The 15,664-nt window shown below is 43.1% G+C and overlaps 1 protein-coding gene across 1 annotated transcript in view; it reads left to right on the top strand.

Moving 5' to 3' along the window:
- The first annotated feature begins 226 nt into the window (after positions 1–226).
- Positions 227–15,664, top strand: part of LOC135057293 (uncharacterized) — a 38,929-nt gene continuing 23,491 nt past the window's right edge. Inside the window, exons 1-4 of the mRNA XM_063963182.1 lie at positions 227–302; positions 408–491; positions 8,463–8,655; positions 8,815–8,902. Coding sequence (XP_063819252.1) covers positions 227–302; positions 408–491; positions 8,463–8,655; positions 8,815–8,902 — 441 coding nt within the window. The remainder of the gene's footprint in view (positions 303–407; positions 492–8,462; positions 8,656–8,814; positions 8,903–15,664) is intronic.

Raw genomic sequence — 15,664 nt, 5'->3', positions numbered from 1 at the left:
CAAATGGAAAAATCAACTTCATTCTTCGGGGAGGACATTCAATACTAGAACCCAGATTGACACTAACCTCAAACTCTATATACACACAGAAAAAATATTTACAATGGTTGTGAACTGACTAGAGCAGGCCTGGCTAACCTGTGGCTTTCCAGCTGTTGTGAAACTACATGTCCCAGATGCCCTTCAACGGTTTTTCTAATAGGGAATGCGAAAATAGTGGCAGGGCATGCTGGGATGCGTAGTTTCACAACAGCTGGAGAGCCACAGGTTGGCCAGGCATGGACTAGAGTCTCCGGAGACAGGTAAAGTCAGGCTCTGCAGCTGTTGTAGAACTAAAAATGACAGCATGCCTTGGCAAGCTCCCTAGAAGGTGAACTTAACATTATTATTTTTTTCTGTTTTTGTAGGTGTTTTGTACTTTGCAAGAGTGATGCACGCTAACAAACAATCATATTGTGGCCCAGGGTGGGATGTACTAAAGGAAAAATGCTGTAAAACCCCCGAAAACGGGGATTTTACAGCATTTTCAAATGTACTAAGACCCTACCGCCGCATTTTCACCGTCCAGAGTATCGCCATCTCTGGATGACGATACCATATAGAAGCCTATGGGCTTATTATCGCCGACCGCCGCAACCCGCCGCAGACGCCTACCCTCCGGCATACCTTCCTCCAGGCTACCATGGTACTGGAAGGTAGTCTCCTCCTCCCCCTAGCAACGCAGCCGGAGGTCCTTCCGGCTGCAGGGGGGAGGAGGAGGCGCTGGGACAGCTTGCTGCTACTTCCCTGCGTGCAAGCATTGTGGAGACCCCTTGAGGTGACGGAGACCCCCCGCAGACCACCTCCCAGGTATCGCGGGGGGCCTCCGTCACCCTATTGCGATATTGATTGCATATGTTAATACATATGCAATCAACATCGCTGCGATAAGTGGCGAGGGGTGGCGATGTATCTTAATACATCCCACCCCCAGTGTGTACATGATTTTCCACAAAGTTAATTATGTAAAATGAACATTCTCTTTTCATGTGTTTTGGTTACACTAAGTATGTTCATTAATCTGATTGGAGTCCTGCTGAATGTATGAAAAATACACATCAATGCACATGCGCTGTGGGAGCACACAGTTATCAGGCACCTGAAAATTAGTGTAATATAATATTTATATAACATCAATTGTACTGCACCTAATACAGGTTGAGTCTCCCTTATCCAAAATGCTCGGGACCAGGGGTATTTTGGATATGGGATTTTTCTGTATTTTGGAATAATTGCATACCATAATGAGATATCATGGTGATGGGACCTAAATCTAAGTACAGAATGCATTTACGTTTCATATACACCTTATACACACAGCCTGAAGGTCATTTTAGCCGATATTTTTTATAACTTTGTGCATTAAACAAAGTGTGTCTACATTCACACAATTCATTTATATTTCATATACACCTTATACACACAGCCTGAAGGTCATTTAATACAATATTTTTAATAACTTTGTGTATTAAATAAAGTTTGTGTACATTGAGCCATCAGAAAACAAAGGTATCACTATCTCACTCTCACTCAAAAAAGTCTGTATTTCGGAATATCCCGTATTTCGGAATATTTGGATATGGGATACTCAACCTGTAATATGATATATTATTATTATTATTATTATTATTATTATTATTATTACACAGAAGAAGAAAAATAATTCTGGTAGATAAAACATGAGATAGAAGCCACTGATCTGCAGAAGCCTACAGATCTCTACAATTTGACCTTTGTCAATTTAGATAGCATCTGGACAGTAGTGTAGGCTGTTGATTGGATTAAGATTTAAACAATGTGCTATTAAGATTAAAAAGAAAATAAATTATTCGCTAATAGTCATTTACAAATCAGTAGACAGGTTAATCTCTGATCCGATTACACAGACGACATTCACCGGGGCTTTTGTTTTAACAATAGTGACTGACACAAACAATTACTGTCTTATTTAACACCTGTGTATCATTAACACCTTTTAAAGCAACAATGATATATATGTTGATTAGTTTACGAACAGATTAAAGGGTACAAAATCCAGGAGATAAATATAGCATGAATATGAATACATTCGTGTCAACTGTACTAGTTATATTTCGCAGCTCCACTAATATAAATAAATAACGCCTGCAGCTAGAGAAGATGTAGATATGAAAACACAAAAGATAAATTGCCCCTGGAGTACTGCAAGTTTCTCCAAGAATTGTGGATTATCCCAATACTAATTTTTCTCAGGCTGATGGCCGAACACGGTGCATGCACAATGATGCACAACTCCCTTTTTATACTTACATGAACTCTTATGCTCCACAGAAAGGGTCAAGGGTCATTTACAAAACTGAGGCACAAAGGCCCTCATTCCGAGTTGTTCGCTCGTTAGTGGTTTTCGCAACGGAGCGATTAGTCGCAAACTGCGCATGCGCAATGTTCGCAGTGCGTCTGTGCCAAGTAAATTTGCCAAAAAGTTAGGTATTTTACTCACGGCTTAACAAAGAAATTTCTTCGTTCTGGTGATCGGAGTGTGATTGACAGGAAGTGGGTGTTTCTGGGCGGAAACTGGCCGTTTTATGGGTGTGTGCAGAAAAACGCTGCCGTTTCTGGGAAAAACGCAGGAGTGGCTGGAGAAACGGGGGAGTGTCTGGGTGAACGCTGGGTGTGTTTGTGACGTCAAACCAGGAACGAAACTGACTGAACTGATCGCAGTTGCAGAGTAAGTCCCGAGCTACCCAGAAACTGCAAAGAAATTTCTATTCGCAATTATGCAAATCTTTCGTTCGCAATTCTGCAAAGCTAAGATCCACTCCCAGTAGGCGGCGGCTTAGCGTGTGCAATGCTGTTAAAAGCAGCTAGCGAGCGAACAACTCGGAATGAGGGCCAATGTGTACTGAGCATGTCACTGTGGCTTCACAGAAGTATGCGTGCACAAGGTGTGCATGTCTATGCAACTGCACATGAACTTGCTAACTATATATCTGACCCCCTCAGAGACAGTTCCCAGGAGGTGGGGGGATTCAGATGATGTATGCTGCGGAAGCAGGGCCATGTGTTTTGTAATATTAGGCCCCATTGAGAAGCGCATCAAGTCCCAACTCACCCACTGCAGTATTGGCAATTTTTAGTCTGGGGGGCAAATGCAATCATGTGGCCCCAGCTTTTCTATCAACGCATTCAATGGCAAAATGGACGGGTAAAATAACTGCAGGCGTGGTTTATATAATGGGATGTGGTTTAAATGTGTAATGAAAATATATATGAAAAGTCATTATGGCTAAGAGCTTAGATCAAATACATCACCTACCAGCCTTGTCTGACAAACAGAGACTATTTTAGTGACTGTTCATACTGTTACTGTTTATGTACATTGTAGGTGCTACGGCCCACTTCTGGTGCCATCTATATAAATAATAATAATTATTATAATAGTATGGTTGCTTCTTTATAATTACTCAGAGACATAAAATCCTCTTTCCATTTGCCCCATCCTGCACCCTCTTTCCTGATGACCTCTTCCTGGCTCCTCCACCTTTCCTAACTCTCACTGTATTCACCACTTTTGTCCCCTTCGCCTATATCTTCTCCCTGTCTCCCCCATACTGTAACCTCTTCCTGTCTCCTGTACTAACCCCTATTCTAGGAGAGCTCTCCCTGATGACTTCTCTCTTTCTCTCACTATCAGATGACTTCTTTGTTTGTGCCCTTTGAAGAGGATACAGCACTGAGATGAGGAGAGGGGACATATTAGGGGAGCCGGGGCCCAGGAAGGGCTCATGAGTCAGCATGGAAAATAAATGCCGGTCAAAAGAGGTGGGCGGAGAATAGGAGCCAGGAATGAGGCTTAGAAATCAGGATTGAAAATAAGAGCTGGGGCAAAGGAGGTAGGTGGAGCATAGGAGCCAGGAATAGGGCTTAGAAATCATAATAGAGAATAGGATGCAGGGCAAAGGAGGTGAGATGGAGCAGAGAAGGTCAGCTGCAATGGCTGGATGGGTGGCAACCACCGCATGCTGCAAACATTGACGTGGCTGGCGGCTTGTTGCAGTTCCTGAGTCTTATTTGCATTTGCAGTGAGCTGAGATAACATATCAGAGATCATATTTTTGATAGCCCCCAGCCAGGAGGGCTCTGGACTCTCCCCCACATTGAAATCAGCATTCTGAGATGGCTGACTACACTGCTCACATGATATTGAGCCAGATGAACTAGGAAAGAATCTAGCATTACATACACTTCCTGACTTCTGTTTTACCATTGTAAATCAGAAAAACGGGTATAATACACATACAATACAGCCTGATATTGATATATTGCAAGCCTGCCCTATTACATGTGAGAGGAGACACAGGAGAGAGGACCCCAGTGCACCCAGCGCTGCACAGCCCCAGTGAGGCTGTCAGCGTTTTTATGTGTAAACACAGTGAGACTTGATGGCCTTTTGTCTCAACAAGAAGCTTCGCTGCTATTGACCAGGGACCCGCAGGCGAGCGCAGTGGATGCGCTGACATCGCCTTGGCCTTACCAGCTGGTCTACCTGTTTCCTCCGATTGCGCTGATCCCAAGGGTGCTCAAGCAGATCAGACATCAAAGAGTGGGAAGCAATCTTGATTGCCCAGATTGGCCCCCGAAGAACGTGGTACGTGGCTCTTCTGGACATGTCCGTAGAGTTCCCTTGGCCTCTACCACTAAGAAGGGATCTTCTTCAACAAGGACCGTTCGTCTACCCGGACTTACTGTACGGCTGCTTCGTTTAATGGCATGGAAGTTGAGCGGAACATCCTAGCTCACAAAGGGCTTTCCAAAAAGGTCATTGCCACTATGGTGCAAGCCAGAAAACCTGTGACGTCAAAACACTATCATCATATCTGGCGGAGATATGTCTCATTGTGCGAGGAACGCACATATCCCTCTGCAGAATTCAACTTGGGAAGGTTCCTTCGATTTTTGTAAGGCTGGAGTGGATAAAGGCTTACATCTGGGATCCATTAAGGTCCAGATTTCAGCTCTTTCCATCTTCTTCCAGAAGAAGTTGGCTCTCTTGCCAGAAGTTCAGGCCTTCTTGCAAGGGGTGCTTCACATACAACCTCAATTTGTGCCGCCTACGGCACATTGGGATCTGGATGTAGCATTACGTTTTCTACAGTCCTCCTGGTTTGAATCTCTGACGACAGTAGAAGATAAGTACCTCACGCAGTTTCGGACTGGGGCATGAAGGGCCCACCGGGGGGGATGCAGTGGTAGGGGCCCATGCTTAGAGGCATGGTGCGAGTGCATATACTGGGCCCCTTAATAAATATATATAGTGAATACTGCTAGTGCATGTATGATAATGTACCAGATTAATAACAGCAATGATCTGTACAAAATACACCATAGTCCTGTGTAGTATATAGTAACATATGTATAACGCAAGTGCACAGTCTGGATCCTGGTACCTAGAGGAGAGGGTGGGGCTCACCGGTGGTTTCCCCTGTACCCCTGTGGGCCAGTCCAACCCTGACCTCACGTGGAAAACAGTGATGTTACTGGCCCTGGCTACTGCTAGGCGTGTCTCAGAATTGGGTGCCTTGTCGTGCAAAATTCCATACTTGGTCTTTTACGAGAACAGAGCGGAGCTCAGGACTAGACAGCAGTTCCTGCCGAAGGTGGTCTCCGCGTTTCACTTGAATCAACCTATTGTGATTCCGTCCAGTTCTGACACTTCTGCTCCTCCGGAGGCATTGGATGCTGTCCGGGGATCCGGAGGTAAGTGTTCCCCCGCAACCAGGCCTCTTTTATATTTGGGTGAGCAAGCTGTCACCTTCCCCAAAGTTAGAGGAAGCAATCTAAGTCCCCCATTTCCTCTATATTTGTGTATACTAATAATAATAATAATAATAATAATAATAATAATAATAATAATAATATATTATTTTGACTATCAGTATTCTAGGAGCAAATTTACTAAAGATTCTAAAAATGAAAAGTGGGGATGTTGCCCCTAGCAACCAATCAGATTATGTCTATCATTTTCTAGGATGCAATAGAGAAATGATAGACAGAATCTGATTGGTTGCTATGGGCAACATCACCACTTTTCATTTTTAGAACTTTTAGTAAATTTACCCCTTAGTGCTTACAGTGTACACCTGTACTTTTCTTTCTCTTTTAGCAGAATAATTCACCCTGCCACACTGCCAAACATGTTCAGAAATGGTTTGAGGATCATGACAAAGAGTTCAAGGTGTTGACAAACAAGTCCAAGCCATGGAGGGCGGAGGCGCCACATCGCAACTTACAGGACTTAAGAGATCTGCTGCTAATGTCTTGGTGCCAGATACTACAAGACACCTTCAGAGATGAGTCAGAGCTGTCTTGGCAGCATGAGGGGAACTACACTATATATCGATATAGATATATAATAGTGGGGTATATTGAGACAGATTTTGCCAAAATTATTGTACAAATTAGATCACATGACCATGCATTATTTCAAAACGAATGCACACCTTAGGCCTAATCTACTTCCAACTGTCATTTGAAATCCACAGCTGTATCACTCCACAAGTGTACACAGTAACAGCTCTCACATAGGGGGATATCCAATTAGCCCCGGCAGGCAAAACCAAATCCCCAGAAACAACCCCCTTTTCATGTGAAAGTGGGCCTGCTTCTACCGAAAACACACAGGTTTCACTGAACCTGTGTGTTTTCGGGAGTTCAGCTTTTTTTTATGGGCGATCCATATTGGATAGCCTGTAAAAAAAATAAAAAATTGGTGACACATCGGATAAAAGTCCTAAAAACGGTCGTATTTTGGACCTGATGTTAATTCACCGGTAATTGGATATCCCCCACAGACACTGCTCACAGGGGAGCAGCACATCACTACCTCACTACGCAACAGACATTTCTGACAGAAACTTTTCCCAAAATGTCAAATTGACCACATAACTCAAATGATTTCACATCAGACCTCAATACACACTTGTACACTGATGATAAATTTTAAAAATTTGAACAGGACTTCCCTGAGCAGGCACTTCAGAATTAGCAAACATCTGTTTTATCCACATAGAACTATTTTATCACAGGGACCATTTTAGATATACCACTCTATGATGTGTGGTCGCGCTCTGATATACGTAAACCTTGGGTGGTTGAACGCACACCGAGGCGTGCATATATCAGAGAGTGACCACACCGAAGAGTGGTATCTCTATTACATGTACACAGTGGCATAAGTTCATCCCAGATGCCCAGAGGCAAGATAAATAGTGGTGCCCCGCCTTGATATACGTATGTATGTATATATATATATACACACACGTGTGTGTGTGTGTGTGTGTGTGTGTGTGTGTGTGTGTGTGTGTGTGTGTGTATATATTGAATGTTCTGAATAAAAAAATTAGTACATAAAACCACACATTTCATTGTACCTTATTTTAAATCACACTTTTCTGAACAGTCATGCCCAGGATTAGAGCCCATGACATGTTACACTGAAGGCAGACACCTTACTGATAGAGCTATTTACTCCTGCTTAGCAAGCCTGCAGATTCTAACTATATGAAGCTAAAATTGTCAGTTCAAAACCAAAACACTATGTAATGTGTAGCTGCACACTACATAGATCTGCTCAGTCACTCACAATGCTGATTATTTCTCTAACAATTATTTTACAAGTGTCATACGCAAGATTAGAACCCACAACCTACTACACTGGAAACAGGTAACTTACTGATAGAGATATTTGCTCCTGTATATGAAGTGTGAGAATTCTAACTATATGAAGTTACTGTAATTGTCAGAGAAGTAACTTCATATAGTTAGAATTCTCATGCTTCCTAAACAGGAGCAAATAGCTTCATCAATAAGGTGCCTGCTTCCAGTGTAATAGGTCATGGGTTCTAATCCTTTGTATGAAACTTGTTAAATGTGTATCTATAGTAAAGAGGGTGTGACTTGTAAGGTGTAGGGAGGAAGAGAGGGCGGCAGCCACGGAATGGGCGATATGTGCTCCCATACGGAGCAAGAGGCCGGCAGCAGCTGACTCCATTGCCTCCCACAGTTACACCTTTGCATGTACGTATATACATGGGGTGTAGTAGTGGGGGGGCTGGGTGCCAAAGGAAACTTTGCCACTGAGCACCGCAAGGTCTAGCTCCAACCCTGGGTAACAACTGTGGATGTCAAAAACAGTGGGCCATGCGACTATACACGTGAAGCCGCAAGGTAGAAAATCTGTCTGTCATGGCCATCTGCGGGCGCCTGGCATCTGACTCTAAATGAAAAGCACAATGTCCACAGGTGGTAGGTGTGTATATTACACAGTTATCTGACATCAGTCCACATACTTTCTGTACATGCTGAAAATGAATAGCTAACATGCTGATATAATTCTTAAGACGCAGCATATACTGTAATTACAGATTCTCTCTCTATTTTGTTAGCATGCTATCTCCTGGTGAAGCGTGCTCATTGTGTCCAGTTGCCTGGACACTGCATTGTGATGCTAATTACAGGCATCCTGGGAGATCAGCTTGGGGCAGTAGAGGGAGGAGACATTTACTTGTCAGCTTCATACTGCAGGCTTGTGTGTATCAAACTACATTCTAATGATTACCTATGTGCTGACTTCTTGGGGTAATTATCTTTCTACAGGGAAAAAAAGAAGCCTTCTTGAATATGCCTGCTAGGTTATGGGATACAGATAGAAGAGGCTAGTTACTCATTTTTAATTGTTGCTACATTTTCTGTTACGTTTTTTGTTAATAGTTATGTATTTGATATTATGTCATGCAGAATACTTAACACTATGTCAGCTTATCATTGGGAAGCAAGAAGGCGACAGCATGCTCTGGACAGGAGGAGATCCAATTTTGAGAAAGTGGTGAGTGATCTGCAATTATTTATTTATTTATTACCAGTTATTTATATAGATAAATATTATCTGCAGAATATTTATTCTGCAGATAATATTTTGGCCGCTCACATCAGTCCCTGCCCCAGTGGAGTTTACAATCTATAATCCCTAGCACATGTACATGCACACACATTCACACTAGGGTTAATTTTGTTGGAAGCCAATGAACCTACCTGTAAATTATTGGATTGTGGGAGGAAACCGGAATATCTAGAGGAAACCCATGCAACCACAGGGATAATATACAAACTCCACACAGAGTTATAGTGGGAATTGGACCCATGACCTCAGTGCTGTGAGGCAGTAATGCTAACCAATACACCATCCATGCTGCCCTAAACTTATCATTTGTTCTATTTTATATTATTATTATTATTATTATTATTATTATTATTATTATTAATTTATTAACAATTATTGTATAGTGCCAGCATACTTTGCAGAACTTTACTATTGTGTATAATTTTATACGAAATGCAAACAGTAGAAAACTGTAATAAAATAAACATTCATGTTATATAGCAAATAAAATTCTAGCACTTTTTTTTCTTTTTATCATTAAAAGAAAGATTAGTCTTACCATTGTGCTTTAGAGAAATATAAAAAAAAGAAAAGAAATAAAGGACAGCAATTTTTTTGTAGCATACCTTGTTATACTGAAGAAAAAAACAACAGTGTACCCCTGAAATAAAGACTAACAGCAAAAGGGTCACTTCCAACTCACCTGGGCTGTGGGGCTGGTGTAGTTTGTAAGAAAATATAATTGACAGGAGGACACAAGAGTCCCTCAGATACAGTATGTGCCACACCAGAGGAGTAAAAAGGGAAAGAAAAACAAAACCTATAATCAGCAACAAATATTGCTTCCATATAGTGCAGACCTCTTGTGACTAGGGTTTTGGTGTAATTTTTTCAGTTTCTGATATACCTTTTTATTATTATTATTACTCTGTTGGTAAATGAACGAATGAATAATCTCTGCTACAGCAGTTCTGAGTTGATCCAGGAGTAATTTTGCAGGGGGATCAGCTATGTCTGGGAAGTTACACATATATATATGGAAAATATGCCCTTTCTACCCTTTTATCTCATTACAATAGTTTAGCTAGTCCGATTCCTTATTTTTGACATATAATGATTGAATATTATTGTGATTAGATTAGCCATGCTCTTCCAAGTGGTGGAATTTTGTTACACTGAAAGAATCACATTACAAGTCATGGCATTTTCAGTCGTTGTTCCAATATAGCACCTAGACACCACAGCAAGCAAACTGCTTTGACATACAATACAGCACGAGGGCTATCATTTTCAGCTCTGAAAACTATAGGAGTGTTTGAGTAACTAAATACTTCACAAAGGACTCATAATTCAACACTAACGAGATTCTTGCCAAATATTAAACTGACGTTATTGTAGATTTAACAGTGTCTTTACAATGTATATTTTGTTTGTTCACAACAACCATTTAAGCTGCAAAGGGCATCCCACTGCTCCTGACCTCTATGGGGGGGAATTCAAGTGTTTTGTATGCCAGCAGCCACTAGATGATGTTGTACCATAATTGTGTGTATATACATACCATACCTCCCAACGGTCATGATTTTCATGGGACAATTATTATGTATACATTAATAAAGTGAATGTTAATAAACAATTTATTCAAGGTTTTTCCATTAAATAAGAACTTATTTTCTGTCTATTTGAGTGGTGATATCATAGTTCATACTTGCCAACTTTCTGTGTCCTCCTTTCCCCTGGAAGGAGGCATCCAGGTCTGCAATGTGGGGTGTGTTCCACACCCAAGTGAGCTTTGTGAGGGCATGAAGGTGCAACTGCATCATCGTGGCCCCACCCCCATTATACAATGATTTCATTGCACAATGGGGTACAGATCTACAATGAAGCATTACAGCCCAAATCACATCATCAAGCCGCCCAAACCACCCGCTGCTCGAGCTGACTGCTGCCACAGGCAGTCTACAGGAGACTTAGGGGTCTATGTACTGAAACTCCCCTTATAATGAAGAAAAAGCTGCTCTTGCTCTACCAGCTACTGCTGCGAACCAGGAGGCCACTGCCACAAGTTATTAAAAAATATCCCAGCTGAGGAGAGAGAACGATAAGTCCCCATCCCCCTTCAGTGGTAACAGCTGAGACACCCTACCCCTGACAGCCCCATACCTCCCAACTATCCCGATTTTCACGGGAGAGTCCCATTTTTTGGGGGACTTTCCTGCTGTCCCACCCATGGGCCACAGTGTCCCGCGGTTAGGGGGTTGGGGCAGTTGGGAGGCTTCTGTCACTGCTCTGCCTAGCGGAGCAGCGGTGAATAGATGCTGTGCACATGTGCACACCATCTATTCACTAGAGACAGAGGGACAGGGGGCACACCAGCAGCTCAGAGTGCTGGCCATACCCCCATAGTGTTGAAAAACGGGGGCATGGCTCACGATCGTGGCACTCCTGCAAAGCCATGCCCCTTTCCTATAGGCCATGCCCCCTTTTTGGGTGGGCGTGGCAGTGCCGCGCTGAAGTGTCCCTCTTTCACTTCTCCCAATGTTGGGAGGTATGCAGCCCTTTGTGTGTGACTTACCTCTCTCCTGCCCAACAGCTGCAACACTTTTTTTTTTTTTTTTAACTTTATTGCCAGCCGGCCATAGTGACAGAGCTCACATCCTGCTTCTCCAGTGAGGAGAAGTAGGTACTGGCAGCTATATGAGGCGATATCATCGCTGGAGAAGAAACTCAACGGGTAAGTAACCTCTCCTCTTAGTAACACCTGGAACACTTAGCGCTGCCATAGGTGCCTATGCTGGTACTAAGTGGCCCAGGTGTAGAGTGATTTTGTAGCCTGCACTTAGTGCTGGCAGGCTGCAGACAGAGAAATCCCTTTAGTACATATTGAGTATGTACAGGAATTTTTTTCTGCCTTTAGCGGTTTTATCCCTTATCTCTTTTCTGGCAGAATATTCAGGAGCCTCCCAGACATTCTGGGAGAGTAGGCAAGTATGCCATACAGTTTGCTTTAATGACTGCAATAGTGTCATGTTCACCACATACAGTTGTGCAGTATGACACCTTAGAGCATTCTACAGTGGTACAATTTCTAGCATGGCAATATAAAAAATGGTACGTTATAACCCTTTCAGACTGCCGCAATAACCTGGGTTATTTCCGGGTCAACCCGGGTTGTGGCTCAGTCTGAAAGGGGCCAGGAAAAATAACCTGGATCGAGTGACCAGGCAATCCAACCCGGGTAGCAACCAGGGTTGGACGCAGAACTGAGCCAGGTCACGGTAGAGTGTGAACATTCTGACCCTGGTCATGATGACCTGGGTTGTGCCGCATACTACCAGATTGGTTGCCTGACATCATCTCCAAATTTCCACTGTAAAGCCGGATAGACCGGGGTCACTGAAGGGTCCAGTGTGAGCAGCTAGACCCTGGAATAACACAGGTCTAGCCATTGGTATGAAAGGCGTCTGAGATGGGTCAGACCTGGGATTTTGATCTGGAAGGGGTATGTTATGTATTACTATAGAGAACATAATGAGCACTGGACCTGGACTGGAGTGTTGTCTATTGATACTGCATTTTGTCTGTTACTGTCTAGATCATGCTAAATACACTACCAAATACATGCCGCAAGCCACATACCAATTCAATCACATGCTAATGCCATGTACTCCACCATACTTATGCTATTGTTACATATAGCATCATTCAGTACTACTAGTGCCTTAGCATGGCACTAATATGCCATTGGCCAGCCTCGCTGACCCCTGCCTCCCTAGGGTTACCACCTTTTTAATTTTTTTTACTTTTTATTGAAACATGACATGATACAATTGTAAGAGAATAATCCTAGACTGATAAACAAAAATTGGTAACATGAATACAAAGCACAAAAGAAACAATCCCCACAGTCTTATATAAAAATGTCAATGCTTTAACCATTTTTAAAAATGTTCTGATTTAAACAAACATGACTGTCTCTGAAATGGAGTCCAGAGAGGGTCAGATTATCTTGAACAAACAATAAGAATGAAAATCAAATGTAAATTTACCAACCCTAACTGCATGGACTGCACCAGCTTTATCGTCCAGCAATCAGGGTTGGACTGGCCCACAGGTGTACAGGGGAATTCTCCGGGGCCGGGGGCCTCATCTCCTCCTCTAGGGGTCAGTAACTTAGTGGAGTAGGATCATGGATGAATTTGGGTGCTTGGTTTGTTTTTATGGAAGCTACATCAAGATTAGCCCTCCTCAAAGAGGATGGTCCTGGCCAGGGGCGCCAGAATGGTTTGCAGTTGGGAAGGGGGCCTAGAATTTTTTTTTTTGCCACTCGTCTCCTCTGCCCCACCCAAGGATTTGCTTACCTCCGGATCCCCACGGATGGATGGCTCCTCCTTTAAAAGCAGTCTGCTGCTGCGGCGTGCTATCCCACGTCCTGCCCTAGCTGGCTTTCTCTCACTGATGCAATACTGGGGGGAGGCATGGCTTTGATCCCGGGATGTACCAGCAGTCTCAACATGGCCACGCCTCCTCCTCCCAGTAATGCATCAGTGAGAGAAAGCCGGCTAGGACAGGACATGGGACAGCATCCACCTCACCTTGTCCCCTGTTCCAACGCTTCTGTCCCCCAAACCCCCCCCCCCCCCTACTCTCCTTGCCACCCCTTACTTACTGACCCGGCACCACTGTCAATTTTGGGGAGGTCAAGCTGCCCTTTGCCCCCCCTGTTCCGATGCCTCTGGACCTGACACAGCTCTGTCCCCTCCTTTCTAAAGGGGTCCTGCTCTTTGCATGACCTCTCTAATGAATGGCCAAGTCCCTTGGGCCCGTACCACAGCATTTCCTGGTGGGCCCTTCATGTCCCAGCAATGCACACACATCCACCGGATACTTACTAAACACATGTAAGCCACGGAAGTTTTTCATGTATATGGCTATTTAGATCACTTAAACCAGTTATGCATATTATCAATCATTAACGATACTATCATTTTTTTTTTTTTTTTTTGCATTTGCTGGACCAAATATATACGGTGTATCCACAATATCAAATATGCATGCATAAGGAACATTTATTCTAATTGGGATTGCACATACTGTATTTAAAATAACCCCACATATTCAACTTTCAGCTATTGTGACCTGTCTGCAGTTTGTTATTGTTGACTGTATCAATATTTAACATTATATCTTTTTTATGTTGCTTCTTATGAGCTCTAAAGGTGCATACACACAGTGCGATTTTACCTCCAATATGGACTATATAGTCCATATCGGAAGTAAATATAGTGCATATCGCACCATGTGTATGCACCTTGCGATGCCGATAGCGGTCCTACAGGATCAGCATCGCAAGGAAATATAGTGGGTGCAGGCAGGGCCAATACTGTCTATATTGGAGGCTCATGCCTCCGACGTCAATATAGTCAGTATCGGATGCTGCACGTGCCGCACTGTGTGTACGCAGCTTAAGTCTTTCTCCTTGATTTACACACTATGGCCCTCATTCCGAGTTGTTCGCTCGCTAGCTGCTTTTAGCAGCAGTGCACACGCTAGGTCGCCGCCCTCTGGGAGTGTATGTTAGCATAGCAGAAGTGCGAATGAAAGGATCGCAGCATTGCTACAAAAAAAATTTGTGCAGTTTCAGAGTAGCTGCAGACCTACTCCTACCTTGCGATCACTTCAGACTATTTAGTTCCTGTTTTGACGTCACAAACACGCCCTGCGTTCAGCCAGCCACTCCCCCGTTTCACCAGCCACTCCTGCGTTTTTATCTGGCACGCTTGTGTTTTTACACACACGCCCCAAAAACGGTCAGTTACCACCCAGAAACACCCACTTACTGTCAATCACTCAACGATCAGCAGTGCGACTGAAAAGCGTTGCTAGAACTTGTGTAAAACTACATCGGCTTTTGTAAAAGTACGACGTGCCCCATACGCATGCGCAGAATTGCCATTTTTTTACCTGATCGCTGCACTGCGAAAGAAAGCAGCTAGCGATCAACTCGGAATGACCCCTATGTACAGTACCAGTCAAAAGTTTGGACACATCTTCTCATTAAATGGTTTTTATTTATTTTAATTATTTTCTGCATTGTAGATTAATACTGAAGACATCAAAACTATGATAGAACACATACGGACTTATGTTGTAAATAAAAAAGTGTTAAACTAATCAAAATATGTTTTATATTTTAGATTCCTCAAAGTAGCCCCCTTTTGCTTTGATGGCAGCTTTGCACACTTTACAACATAATTCCTTATGTGTTCTTTCAAAGTTTTGATGTTTTCAGTATTAATCTACAATGTAGAAAATCATTAAAATAAATAAAAACCATTGAATGGGAAGGTGTGTCCAAACTTTTGACTGGTACTGTATATTATATTATATTATAGAATAAATATTGTTATTAATGAATGAACATTTGAGACACTATTTTAGTCTTATGGGTAGACAGACGCCTGTGCAGTTTATTCCTAACTGCAGGTAGGAAAGAAAATGCAAAACATTACAGTAAAGGGCAGTACACACGGGGAGAGATGTGTGCTGAGCGATCTAGAACACACCGCTCAGCACACATCTCTCCCCGCTCAGCACTCAGCGCAATGTGTGCTGAGCGAGGTGGGGACAGGGGGGCCACTCATTTCACCCAGCGGTGAAATGAGCAATGTGCTAGATTGTGCCAATCTAGTACCGGCAATAGCGATG

This window comes from Pseudophryne corroboree, chromosome 3, assembly GCF_028390025.1.
Source record: "Pseudophryne corroboree isolate aPseCor3 chromosome 3, aPseCor3.hap2, whole genome shotgun sequence".
In the NCBI taxonomy this organism is placed as follows: Eukaryota; Metazoa; Chordata; class Amphibia; order Anura; family Myobatrachidae; genus Pseudophryne; species Pseudophryne corroboree.
Note: the sequence above shows the minus strand (reverse complement) of the source record. Positions and strands in the feature narration are given on the sequence as shown.